Source organism: Thalassophryne amazonica, chromosome 16 (assembly GCF_902500255.1).
Source record: "Thalassophryne amazonica chromosome 16, fThaAma1.1, whole genome shotgun sequence".
Lineage (NCBI taxonomy): Eukaryota > Metazoa > Chordata > Actinopteri > Batrachoidiformes > Batrachoididae > Thalassophryne > Thalassophryne amazonica.
This window is the reverse complement of record NC_047118.1, coordinates 84,254,768-84,268,728: the sequence shown is the minus strand read 5'-3', so window position 1 is coordinate 84,268,728 and position 13,961 is coordinate 84,254,768. Positions and strand designations below refer to the sequence as shown.

Below are 13,961 nucleotides of genomic sequence, written 5' to 3'. Positions count from 1 at the left end.
ATTAGAGCCGCAAAACGCTCCTGGGGTGACAAAATGGAAGGTTACCTCAATGCAGATGACCCACATCTAATGTGGGAGGGACTGAATGCTGCAACCACATGGAGCGAACATTACTGACTTTGATCCCTCATTGCCAAATGTTCTTAATCAGTTTTATTGTAGATTTGAAACTGGGAACACTGAGCCTGTTGTCTTTTCAATTGAGCAGAGTGGACTTACCATCACTCTGGAAGAAGTCCAAAGGGTTTTGTCCTGGACCAAGGTGAGGAAGGCCCCTGGACCGGACAGAATCCCACCCCGGGTGCTCAAACTGTGTGCAGAGCAACTAGCTCCTGTTTTAACAGACCTTTTTAACTTGTCACTGCGGTACTGTACTGTCCCTTTATCTTTTAAAAAGTCAGACATAATACCAGTACCTAAGAAGATGCCTGTGACCTGTTTTAATGACTATCGGCCTGTGGCCTTAACCTCTGTTTTGATGAAGACATTTGAGCGTCTGGTGTTGGACTATATTAAAAGTCAAATACCAGTGTCTGTGGACCCGCTCCAATTTGCTTACAGACGCAACAGGAATGTCGAAGATGCCATCTCCTTCACGCTGAACTCTGTGTATAAGCACTTGGACAAAGGAAAATCTTATGTCCGTATGCTTTTTATAGACTACAGCTCTGCTTTTAATTCTCTTGTTCCAGTGCAGCACATTCACAAATTGAAAACTCTTGGCTTATGTGATGCCATTTGCAAGTGGATTTTAAACTTTTTAACTGGTAGACCACAGAGGGTTAAAATTAACAACTGTTTTTCAAATGTACTTCTTGTGAATACAGGTTCTCTGCAAGGATGTATTCTAAGTCCTCTGCTCTACAATTTGTACACATATGATTGTGTTGCGTCTTTTCCCAATAATATGATCATCAAATATGCAGATGATACTACTGTTATTGGTCTTGTTAATTCAGATGGTGATGACTATCGGTCAGAGGTTCAGTATGTAGTCCAGTGGAGTGAACAAAATCATTTAGTTCTTAATACTTCCAAAACAAATGAACTGATTATTGACTTTGGGAAAAGCAACATTCACTTGCCTATTATTATTAACAACACAGAGGTACAGAGGGTTGACAGTGTGAAATTTCTTGGTGTGACCCTTTCTAATGATTTGAGCTGGCATGCTAACACTCAAACTATTGCCAAAAAGTCCAGACAGCGGCTCTATTTTTTACGCAAACTTAAGGAGTTTACTCTAAATAAGCACATTCTTTTAAATTTTTATCACTGTGCTGTTGAAAGCCTCCTTATAAACTGTATCTCTGTGTGGTTTGGAAATCTTACATGTAAAGAAAAAAAAGCTTTAAACAGAGTGGTGTGTTCTGCTCAGAGGGTAATAGGCTGTGAGCTGCCAGCCCTGGAGGACATTTTTAAAGGCAGGCTTCTTTCGCGGGCATTACTGATCATTAATGACCCCACCCATCCTGCTAAGAACATATTTGAGCTCCTTCCTTCTGGGAAATGCTATCGTTCTATTAAATGCACCACATCTCGTGCTTCTTTCCACAAGCTGTGATGGCTTTGAACTGTGCACACTGACTGACAAGCACTTTACTATTTTTATTATCTGTTATGGCTCTTATTGCTTTTATTGTGGCAAGTGTTATCTATTTATTTATTTATTATTTATTATGTCTTTGTGTCCATGTTTTTAAAATGTATGTTTATGCACACTAAGCTCTTGCAACATTTTTTTCCAATGTAGTTTTACTGCAAATGGCAAATAAACTGAAACTTACAGGTAACTCCAGACCGTCTTTGATCATTCTGGAGCTGATCAATGGGTGAGCCTTTGCCATCAATCTTTTTATATAGCGCCAAATCACAACAAACAGTTGCCCCAAGGCGCTTTATATTGTAAGGCAAGGCCATACAATAATTATGTAAAACCCCAACGGTCAAAACGACCCCCTGTGAGCAAGCACTTGGCTACAGTGGGAAGGAAAAACTCCCTTTTAACAGGAAGAAACCTCCAGCAGAACCAGGCTCAGGGAGGGGCAGTCTTCTGCTGGGACTGGTTGGGGCTGAGGGAGAGAACCAGGAAAAAGACATGCTGTGGAGGGGAGCAGAGATCGATCACTAATGATTAAATGCAGAGTGGTGCATACAGAGCAAAAAGAGAAAGAAACAGTGCATCATGGGAACCCCCCAGCAGTCTACGTCTATAGCAGCATAACTAAGGGATGGTTCAGGGTCACCTGATCCAGCCCTAACTATAAGCTTTAGCAAAAAGGAAAGTTTTAAGCCTAATCTTAAAAGTAGAGAGGGTGTCTGTCTCCCTGATCTGAATTGGGAGCTGGTTCCACAGGAGAGGAGCCTGAAAGCTGAAGGCTCTGCCTCCCATTCTACTCTTACAAACCCTAGGAACTACAAGTAAGCCTGCAGTCTGAGAGCGAAGCGCTCTATTGGGGTGATATGGTACTACAAGGTCCCTAAGATAAGATGGGACCTGATTATTCAAAACCTTATAAGTAAGAAGAAGAATTTTAAATTCTATTCTAGAATTAACAGGAAGCCAATGAAGAGAGGCCAATATGGGTGAGATATGCTCTCTCCTTCTAGTCCCCGTCAGTACTCTAGCTGCAGCATTTTGAATTAACTGAAGGCTTTTTAGGGAACTTTTAGGACAACCTGATAATAATGAATTACAATAGTCCAGCCTAGAGGAAATAAATGCATGAATTAGTTTTTCAGCATCACTCTGAGACAAGACCTTTCTGATTTTAGAGATATTGCGTAAATGCAAAAAAGCAGTCCTACATATTTGTTTAATATGCACTTTGAATGACATATCCTGATCAAAAATGACTCCAAGATTTCTCACAGTATTACTAGAGGTCAGGGTAATGCCATCCAGAGTAAGGATCTGGTTAGACACCATGTTTCTAAAATTTGTGGGGCCAAGTACAATAACTTCAGTTTTATCTGAGCAGGAAATTAGAGGTCATCCATGTCCTTATGTCTGTAAGACAATCCTGCAGTTTAGCTAATTGGTGTGTGTCCTCTGGCTTCATCGATAGATAAAGCTGGGTATCATCTGCGTAACAATGAAAATTTAAGCAATACCGTCTAATAATACTGCCTAAGGGAAGCATGTATAAAGTGAATAAAATTGGTCCTAGCACAGAACCTTGTGGATTTCCATAATTAACTTTAGTCTGTGAAGAAGATTCCCCATTTACATGAACAAATTGTAATCTATTAGACAAATATGATTCAAACCACCGCAGCGCAGTGCCTTTAATACCTATGGAATGCTCTAATCTCTGTAATAAAATTTTATGGTCAACAGTATCAAAAGCAGCACTGAGGTCTAACAGAACAAGCACAGAGATGAGTCCACTGTCCGAGGCCATAAGAAGATCATTTGTAACCTTCACTAATGCTGTTTCTGTACTATGATGAATTCTAAAACCTGACAAACTCTTCAAATAGACCATTCCTCTGCAGATGATCAGTTAGCTGTTTTACAACTACCCTTTCAAGAATTTTTGAGAGAAAAGGAAGGTTGGAGATTGGCCTATAATTAGCTAAGATAGCTGGGTCAAGTGATGGCTTTTTAAGTAATGGTTTAATTACTGCCACCTTAAAAGCCTGTGGTACATAGCCAACTAACAAAGATAGATTGATCATATTTAAGATCGAAGCATTAAATAATGGTAGGGCTTCCTTGAGCAGCCTGGTAGGAATGGGGTCTAATAAACATGTTGATGGTTTGGATGAAGTAACTAATGAAAATAACTCAGACAGAACAATCGGAGAGAAAGAGTCTAACCAAATACCGGCATCACTGAAAGCAGCCAAAGATAACGATACGTCTTTGGGATGGTTATGAGTAATTTTTTTCTCTAATAGTTAAAATTTTGTTAGCAAAGAAAGTCATGAAGTCATTACTAGTTAAAGTTAATGGAATACTCAGCTCAATAGAGCTCTGACTCTTTGTCAGCCTGGCTACAGTGCTGAAAAGAAACCTGGGGTTGTTCTTATTTTCTTCAATTAGTGATGAGTAGAAAGATGTCCTAGCTTTACGGAGGGCTTTTTTATAGAGCAACAGACTCTTTTTCCAGGCTAAGTGACGATCTTCTAAATTAGTGAGACGCCATTTCCTCTCCAACTTACGGGTTATCTGCTTTAAGCTACGAGTTTGTGAGTTATACCACGGAGTCAGGCACTTCTGATTTAAAGCTCTCTTTTTTAGAGGAGCTACAGCATCCAAAGTTGTCTTCAATGAGGATGTAAAACTATTGATGAGATACTCTATCTCACTTACAGAGTTTAGGTAGCTACTCTGCACTGTGTTGGTATATGGCATTAGAGAACATAAAGAAGGAATCATATCCTTAAACCTAGTTACAGCGCTTTCTGAAAGACTTCTAGTGTAATGAAACTTATTCCCCACTGCTGGGTAGCCCATCAGAGTAAATGTAAATGTTATTAAGAAATGATCAGACAGAAGGGAGTTTTCAGGGAATACTGTTAAGTCTTCCATTTCCATACCATAAGTCAGAACAAGATCTAAGATATGATTAAAGTGGTGGGTGGACTCATTTACTTTTTGAGCAAAGCCAATAGAGTCTAATAATAGATTAAATGCAGTGCTGAGGCTGTCATTCTCAGCATCTGTGTGGATGTTAAAATCGCCCACTATAATTATCTTATCTGAGCTAAGCACTAAGTCAGACAAAAGGTCTGAAAATTCACAGAGAAACTCACAGTAACGACCAGGAGGACGATAGATAATAACAAATAAAACTGGTTTGCCATTCTGGTTATTCTTCTATCCATTTTGATGGTTGTTTTCTGTTTTCTTCCACGCGTCTCTGTTTTTTTTTTTTTGCCCATTTTAAAGCATTGGAGATCATTGTAGATGAACAGCCTATAATTTTTTTGCACCTGTGTATAAGTTTTCCCCTCTCCAATCAACTTTTTAATCAAACTACGCTGTTCTTCTGAACAATGTCTTGAACGTCCCATTTTCCTCAGGCTTTCAAAGAGAAAAGCATGTTCAACAGGTGCTGGCTTCATCCTTAAATAGGGGACACCTGATTCACACCTGTTTGTTCCACAAAACTGACAAACTCACTGACTGAATGACACACTACTATTATTGTGAACACCCCCTTTTCTACTTTTTTTTTTTTACTAATAGCCCAATTTCATAGCCTTAAGAGTGTGCATATCATGAATGCTTTGTCTTGTTGGATTTGTGAGAAAACCTGGATTAATCTTTTTAGTCACATAGCACTACTATTCTGAACACTACTGTATATACAGATTAAACATGGTTGGACATCAAGGTTCTTTCAACAAGCAGAGGTGGAGACACAGAGAAAAGGAGAAGATTGAAGAAGGAGAGGAAGGGAGAATGAGGTGGAGAACCTGCAGTGGTGCTGCTGTCTGTGGACAACATGGAAACAGGAGGAGCTGTGGTTATGTTTGTTCTTGTATTTGTGGCAGTGGTTGTGCTTGTGGTCATGTTGCCATCGATGATTGGTGACATTGCTTTGCTCCTCACAGATCCTGGTAAGAACCCACCCACAGTATTATCCAGGAAGGACTTGAACCGATTCATTTCAGGGAAGACCATTATAGTGAGACTCCTCTGAGCTTGGCTTATACCACTGGTGGTGTTGCCAACTCGTAAAACTGCCACCTGATACCAGGAACCATCCACCTTACACATCAGAGGTCCTCCAGCATTAGTCTGAACACACAAGAGAAGAGGTCATCATTTGAGTGGAAATACTTTGTTTTTTAATGGTGCATTAACATGTTTTCTGTAAGTGACAGACAGTAAACCGTACAATCAGGTGTTACGTGCCCTGACATGGCAGACCGTTCTGCTGTCTGGCTACTGCATGCAGGGATGAGGGCAGATGATTCTGTGTGGAACATTCATGATGAATCTGGGTTTATGGATGCGACTCTTTAGATCCTTACTGCCAGTTGAGATCGCGCCGAAATCTACACACTCACTCGTCACACATGTGCGTGTGTCCCAGGATGTCCCAGAGAGCAGTCCAATCAACTGAATCTAAATTCCTTGCCAAAATCAAAATAGGCTGCAAAGAAACGCTGTTGATACTCACAATTACATTCTATTCATACTTGCAGAGCTGGAATGCGGTCGATGGTTGAATTCCTGGGCATAATGCTAGACTGCTAGCAAGTAGCTAGCACTGAATCATATTTAGAATATTCATTGCAAGCACTTTCCCCTATACAAAGAGCCATGGGACACCCTTACATTAGTTACAATTCTTAGATATGATCACCCTTTTTCCTTTCCAGATTGGCCTCACAGAGCACATTACTGATTACTGAAGCCCATTTCACACCATGGCCAGTGTAGAGTTGCATATTGTGGCATACTGACAACACCAAGTTAAGCAGCTCTATGTGTTAAGGATTTTGTATATATGTTATCACTGTTAAACATTTGTACATTTGTCTTCTTTCTCATGAGAACGGTGTTGTGCTGTTTTGCACTTCACCCTGAGAATGTACGTGTTATTCAACCTTGTTTTAGCTTTGTCTTCTTTCTCATGAGAACGGAGATGTGCTGTTTTGCACCTGTCTTAATGCAATCCTGAGAATTCAATTTTGTTTTAGCACTCTGGGGTCAATCTGAGCTGGGGATGAAGGGCTGGATGTACTTATTATTATAATATAACTTTGTTTTCGCAGCCTCTAACGACTGGGAGTAAGAGAACGTTTTGACTATTGTGATGTGGTGTTTAGTGTGAAGGAGTGTGAAAGACAGGACACTTCAGGCAGATGCAGAACAGCTGATACCTGCAACAGACGAACGAGATGTGCTGACCTGAAAGTGTTCTTCCTTACAGCTGCACTTATTGACGTATGCGTTTATGTTATGGGAAGAAACTTGTCTTGCGTCATCACCCCCACCCTTAGGACAAGTTTCTTGTTTATGTGATGAGGGCGTCTCTTAATAAAAAGAGCGGAAAAGCAGGCCAGACTTTAGTGTAGCCTTGGTGTACAGCCTGGCCGCACTCCGCGCGTAAAATTTGACTTTCTGTCTCACTGGTGTTTCTTGACTCTGTTTGTCTTGTTAAAGGTTTTAAAAATGTTTGGAGGAGAAAATACCCAACATTGATTGGGGGCTCGTCCGGGATTTCAACAATACCGGAGGTGTCCAGCGGAGGTCGTCAAGTCCAGACGTAAATCCTTGGCCAAGGTCCGATCGATTGATCGTGTCTGCAATTGTCGACCACCGTTGGCATCGTCTGGTTGACGAGATTTTCCCGAAGAAGACAGACAGGAGGTCGAGTCAGTGAGTAAAATTTCTTTGTAAATAGTACTGAGTGAGTGGTGATCAGATCACATAAACAGTTAAATTCCGCAAGCGATGATACAGAATCGTCTGTTAATGCAAAGCAGTTAAACTCTGTAAGGAGGGTGCGGACTCCTCTGTTTATATACGCGTACCGGTAGGGGATAAAAGTGATCACATAAAACAGTTAAACTCCGTAAGCGATGATACAGAATCGTCTGTTAATGCAAAGCAGTTAAACTCTGTAAGGAGGGCGGACTCCTCTACGGTTGCGAGGGACGCCCGTAGTTAAATTCCGGAAGGAGGATACGGACTCCTCTGTTTTAATACGTAAAGGAAATCCCGGGTGCACTGTAAAAAAGCAGTTAAATTTGGCAGGGACGGCGGAGTCCCCTAATGCAGGACATTAGTTAAATTTCACGGAAGGGCGAGCTCCCCTGGCATAAGAATACGCGTACGATTATTAAAAAGTGTTTCTATGTGTAAATAGTGTTTTGTGTAAGTGTAAATAACTGTGTGAAAGTGTAATACTTTGGACAACGTTAGTGACAACCGTGCGTGTGGAAGCAGCAGGCAAGTGATTCCGCTTCCTACGGGGAGGTGAAAGGAATCAACCACACGACGGCAAATTAATTGTCACGTCCAAAGAAAGTGTGAAAACTTCAGATTTAGAACACCCTAGGTGTGCCCCCGTCTGAAGTCCAAATTATAACAAGGGATAATAAAAATGGGGGGTAAGACGTCTATAAATAAGGGAAATTTATCAACTGACGACTGGAAATTTATGGAAGCAAAAAATCCAAAAGCAACAAAGAAATTGGAGACCTGGATAAATAAACATGACTTTGACGGACGACTGAACCTGATCAGCATACAAAAGCTGAAGAAGGAATTAGAACGGGAACATAAAGGTGATGAGAAAAAGATGCAGAAAGTAGGGGCAGATTTAGTGGCATTTTGGGAGGAGGAAGCAGAGAACAGACAGAAAGGAGCAGAGAAGCGACGATTAGAGAAAGCGAGGAAAAAGAAAGCTGTAGGTAAGGCAGAAGAAGATGTGATAATTCAGCACAGAGAACCAGAACAGCCTCAACAACCACCGCCGGCTGGATCGTCGGTGACAAAGAGACCTTTATGACGATGTACCGCCACCACAGTATGATTTGGCAGTAAAACCTAAGGTAAAAAGAGAAAAACCAGAAAAACCACAAACACGCAGTCAAGCGAAAGTGCCTACAGCCCCTCCCATGGTGGAACATAGTGATCAGGGAGGTGCCTATCCTATGATAGAAGTACCAAATCCTCGTGCAGGAACAGCAGGACAGCTACCAACCATGCTCGTTTATCGGACATGGAATGCTGATGATATCAAAGCAGCAGTCGACATGATACCATCGCCACATGTCGATATCGAGGGCTTTATGCAGGATATAGAAAACATTAGAACATCTTACCACCTTAATGGACCTGAAGTCCAACAGGTGTGGATGAAAGCATGTGGCCCTAAATGGAGTCAGGTACGCGGAGACTGGAATCCTGCAGATCAACAAGGCGTACCACTGACACATGATGATCTAGTCTTGAAAACAAGAGTGGAAGCTATGATTACACGTGCAAAAGGAGTGTTAGGACCAAAGATAAATTATACTGAAATTACCAGGACAACTCAGAAAGAAGGAGAGCCATGGACAGAGTTTAGGTGCAGGTTTGAGAGTGTATTCAGGGTCCATAGTGGCATATTGCCAGAAACATCTGTGTATGAACAACAATTGAAAAACGCTCTGATCCAACATTCCAATAAGGATATAAAAGCTTGGATACAGAAACATTGGATTGGATTGCCTACAGGCACATTGGAAGAAACACATACACACTGCTGTCATGCAGAAGAAGTCTTAAAGCAGAAAAAGACAAGAAACAGCGACAAAGGAGTGTATGTAGCACATGGAGATGATGAAATATATTACCAGCAGGGTAACTTAAGACAGCAGAAGCAGTGCAAACGCCCCAAAAAGCCATGGCAAAATAGACAAGGTGGACAGCCACAACGTCAAGGACCATGGCAACCACAACAGCAGCACAGACAGGGAGGGCCACCACGTGGTCCCCTGATTTGTTGGAACTGTGGAAGAGAGGGACATATGTATAGAAATTGTCCGAATCCACCTACTGAGGGAGCAGCAGGAGGAATTCCACAACGGAATAATCCTCCGCAGCCACAGTATCCACAATGACTAGAATCCATAATCCATGATTCCACATCAGATAGGCAGTCTGATTGTGATATGGATCTGTGTGCCTTGCTGGGAAATCCGGTACCAAAACCAGAAGTGACTTTGTTGGTAAATGGACGACCAGTGACATTCCTTTGTGATACAGGAGCATGTAGAACCACATGTAATGACAACATACCTGTCCATCAATTAAGCAACGAAATCTTTAGGGTTCGCTCTGCAAATGGACAAACATCAGACGTCCCTATCACCAAACCCATAATGTTGACAGATCCACTTGGCCTGACATGTACTATGTCAGTGTTGAGCATGCCACAATGTCCAGTTAACCTCCTAGGACGAGACGGATTGACTGCATTGGGCTTGTCCATAATTGTGGAACAAGGGAAATTAGTTGTTGAACGCACAGGAGGCGTTAACATGGTAAGAGAAGAAAGCGATGACCCCACATTCCACTATTACTATACATTTGACATCTCAGAAGAAGATGCTGCAGGATGGGGTAAAGATGTCGTCTTGCAAGCGACAGCCCTACTAAAAAATCCTGAACAACAGATGTCACCACCTGACCTGCATGTCACAATGTGGCATAAAGATCCTCCAGGTCCGGATGGTGACTATGAAACTAAATTGAAAAATGTTTCACCTGTGAAACTGACAATGACCGATTTGATTCATGATGGCAACTCAACAGCTGTCATAACAGTAACAGGTGCCACTGAAGATGTATCAAAATTGAGATTCACAGGTATGCCATTACATATGTCACTTTGTAAGCCATATTTGACAGAATGGCAAGAATTGGGACTGACAGTCATAACAGCTTTGACAGCCTCTGATTGGAGTAGAGTTGGACCACGAACGGAGTTCAGTCCATCAACCAAGTTGTATAAAGTGCCAGTTAATGTCTCATTGGTGCTGACAGCTGGAACACACATTGATGCGTCCACTTCACAATCCTGAGTGTTTCAGTTGAGTCCTGAAGAGGATGCTCTTCTCTCTTCAGTACCGTCAGGATTGTGGACAACAGGTCCTTCAGACGTAGGACTGATTAAAAATGCACAACCTGTAGTTATAAGGCCAAAAACAGAATACAGACCATGTGTAAGACAGTATCCATTGAAACCTGATGCAATTGACGGAATCAGGCCAGTAATAGAGGATTTATTAACAGCAGGAGTAATAGTGCCATGTCCAGATTCACCATGTAACACACCCATATTTCCTGTGAAAAAGGCTCCGCCCTCAGTGGGGTGGAGAATGATTCAAGATCTGCAGGCAGTAAATGCTGCTGTGATTAAAAGAGCACCATGTGTCCCAGATCCACACACCTTGTTAAATTCGCTGAGACCAAATTCTAATAGATTCTCAGTAATTGACATAAGTAATGCATTTTTCTCTGTGCCAGTACATCCAGATAGTCAATTCTGGTCTGCTTTTACCTTTAAAGGACAACGATATACATTTACCAGATTACCGCAGGGTTACGCAGAGAGTCCAACTATTTATTCTCAAGTCATGTCAGCATGTTTAGCCAATTTTGTTCCACCGGCAGATAGCCAACTATTAGTGTATGTTGATGACATTTTGATTGCCTCTGACACACGAGAAAACTGCATAACTGACACAGTAGCATTATTATGTTTCTTATTTGACAATGGCCACAGAGTGAGTAAAAACAAAGTTCAGTTGTGTAGGGATAAAGTAAAATATTTAGGACATGAGTTATCAGCCACAGGGCGCACGATCCTGTCTGACAGGAAGGAAGCAATTTTGCACGCTCCAAAACCACAAACCAAAAAGCAGATGATGTCATTTCTTGGATTGACTAATTACTGCAGGGCATGGATTCCTTGCTATGCAGAGTTGACTAGTCCACTTTCTGATCTGATGTACAAAGATGATATTTCAATGTCAACCGTGTTGGAATGGAACAGAGATGCTGAGGAAGCTCTTGTAAAAGTAAAACAAACATTAGTGTCATCCACAGTTTTGGCACTACCAGATTATAGTAAACCATTCATTCAAACAGCTGATTGTAAGAATAAGTTCATGACTAGTGTTTTGGTTCAAGTGTATGGCTCAAAATTAAGGCCAGTTGCCTACTACTCATCTAAATTGGATGCAGTAGCAAGTGCTCTACCACCATGTACAGGCTGTTGTTGCAGCCTCTATGGCTGTTCAAAGTAGCAGTAATGTTGTTCTATTCCATCAGTTGACACTGGAAGTTCCACATGCAGTTTCTGCACTTCTGTTGCAGACAAACATGAGCCTTTTGTCCCCAGCAAGACATCTTTCGTGCATGTCCTTGCTATTATCACAGCCACACCTTACGGTAGAGCGCTGTACAACATTGAATCCATCCACATTGATACCTTTACCTGAGGATGGTGAGCCGCACAATTGTCTTGATGTAGCTACGGTCTGTACGAAAGCACGCCCAGACCTCCAGGACACACCCATCCCAAACAGTACAATCGTGTATGTGGATGGTTCTTCCACCAAAAATGCTTATGGACAAACACAATCTGGATATGCTGTCGTCACAAATTCAGAAGTATTAGATTCTGCTTCATTGCCATCGTCATTTTCAGCACAAGCAGCTGAATTAGTTGCTTTAACTGCAGCTTGCTATCTGTTTCAAGGTACGGCCGTATCAATTTATACGGACAGCCAGTACGCTTTCAGCACAGTGCATGTGTTTGCAAAACTGTGGGAGGAGCGTGGAATGGTGACATCGTCTGGAAAGCCAGTGACTCATGCCACTCTCCTAACTGCCCTACTGCAAGCTGTGAAGTTGCCTCAACAAATTGCTATATGCAAATGTGCGGCTCACACCAATGGCTCTGACAGTGTTTCAAAAGGAAATGATTTTGCTGACAGAGCAGCAAAAGAGGCAGCAGCAGCTTCTTCTATTTTTGTTGTACAGGAAACTACTCCAGATTTGCATTTAGGTCATACACTGCTTGCTGACATGCAACAGCAGGCAACAGACAGAGAAAAACAAATGTGGATAGCTAAAGGAGCTACGTATGCAAATGACTTGTACGTATGACCACAAAAGAAACCCATATTGCCAAAAAATATGTTTAAATGGGCAGCTATTATGAGCCATGGCGTGACGCATGTCTCATCAGGGGGTATGATATCGCAATTGCAATCTATTTTTTGTCTTTATGGGTTCGATGCATATGCAAAACAGCATTGTAGAGCATGCATGATATGTGCAAAACACAACTCACAAGGCAATTTGAGACCCCAAAGAGGTAAATTTCCAACACCACAATATCCCTTTCAAGTGATTCATATGGATTATATACAGCTGAGTAAACATGAAGGGAAGGAATTTTGTTTAGTCATAATTGATGCCTTCTCAAAATGGGTAGAATTGTTCCCTACAAAACATGCAGATTCACTTACAGTGGCTAAAGCATTATGCAAAGACATCATCCCACGATTTGGAATACCAGAAACAGTTTATTCAGATAATGGAGCGCATTTTGTTAATACAATAGTGCAATACGTAGGAGAAGCACTACAGGTTAATCTCAAAAATCATTGTTCTTATCATCCACAAAGCGCCGGATTAGTGGAAAGGATGAATGGAACAGTAAAAAACAGACTTAGAAAGACAATGGAGGAAACAGGCAGACCATGGACGCATTGTGTAGATTTGGTAAAAATGTATATAAACATAACTAGTACCATGGGGTTGACACCGTATGAAACATTGTTTGGCAGAAAATATCGATTGCCATATTATGGACAAATTTGGGATGTACCTGAGGAAGCCAATTTGGCGGATTACATGAGAAAAATGTTAGAAGGACAACGAGGGAGAGTTCCAAACACTGATGATCCCATTTCTCCACAGGAGGACCCTAAAGTGGTACCTGGAGACTGGGTGTTGATAAGAAGCATCAAGAGAAAACACTGGCATTCACCTAAATGGGAAGGGCCCTATCAAGTACTACTCACAACACCCACAGCTTTGAAAATTGGGGAAAGAAGTACATGGATTCATTTAACTCACTGTAAGAAAGTCATTTCTGCAGACACAGACAAACAGTAAGAACAGTAGGACAAGACTAGTAATAGTGTGTGAGCTTGGTGTTAAGATCCAGGTTAGACACGAAAGCTAGCAGAAGACATTAAGAAGCCACTGTTCTGAACATAGGTGTGCTGTAGTGTGCAGAAATGGCGAAAGAAAAAAATAAAAAGAACGAGGGTTTCTGGACCCCACGGACAGTCCTTGTTATGCTACTTTTCTTTTTTTGAATTGGGATTATTATTAAAAGCCATGAGCACGGGACATGATAATAAGGATCACATCCACAGATTGCAGAGACCAAAAAGAAGTAACGAAGACCCCAGTCCGATAATAAATG

General features: G+C 41.5%; 1 protein-coding gene across 1 annotated transcript in view; it reads right to left on the bottom strand.

The window, feature by feature from the left end:
* Window positions 1-5,251: 5,251 nt before the first annotated feature.
* LOC117528778 (testisin-like) overlaps window positions 5,252-13,961 on the bottom strand; it is a 79,963-nt gene continuing 71,253 nt past the window's right edge. Inside the window, exon 8 of the mRNA XM_034191403.1 lies at window positions 5,252-5,752. Within this exon, the coding sequence (XP_034047294.1) occupies window positions 5,324-5,752 (429 nt within the window). The 3' untranslated portion in view covers window positions 5,252-5,323. The remainder of the gene's footprint in view (window positions 5,753-13,961) is intronic.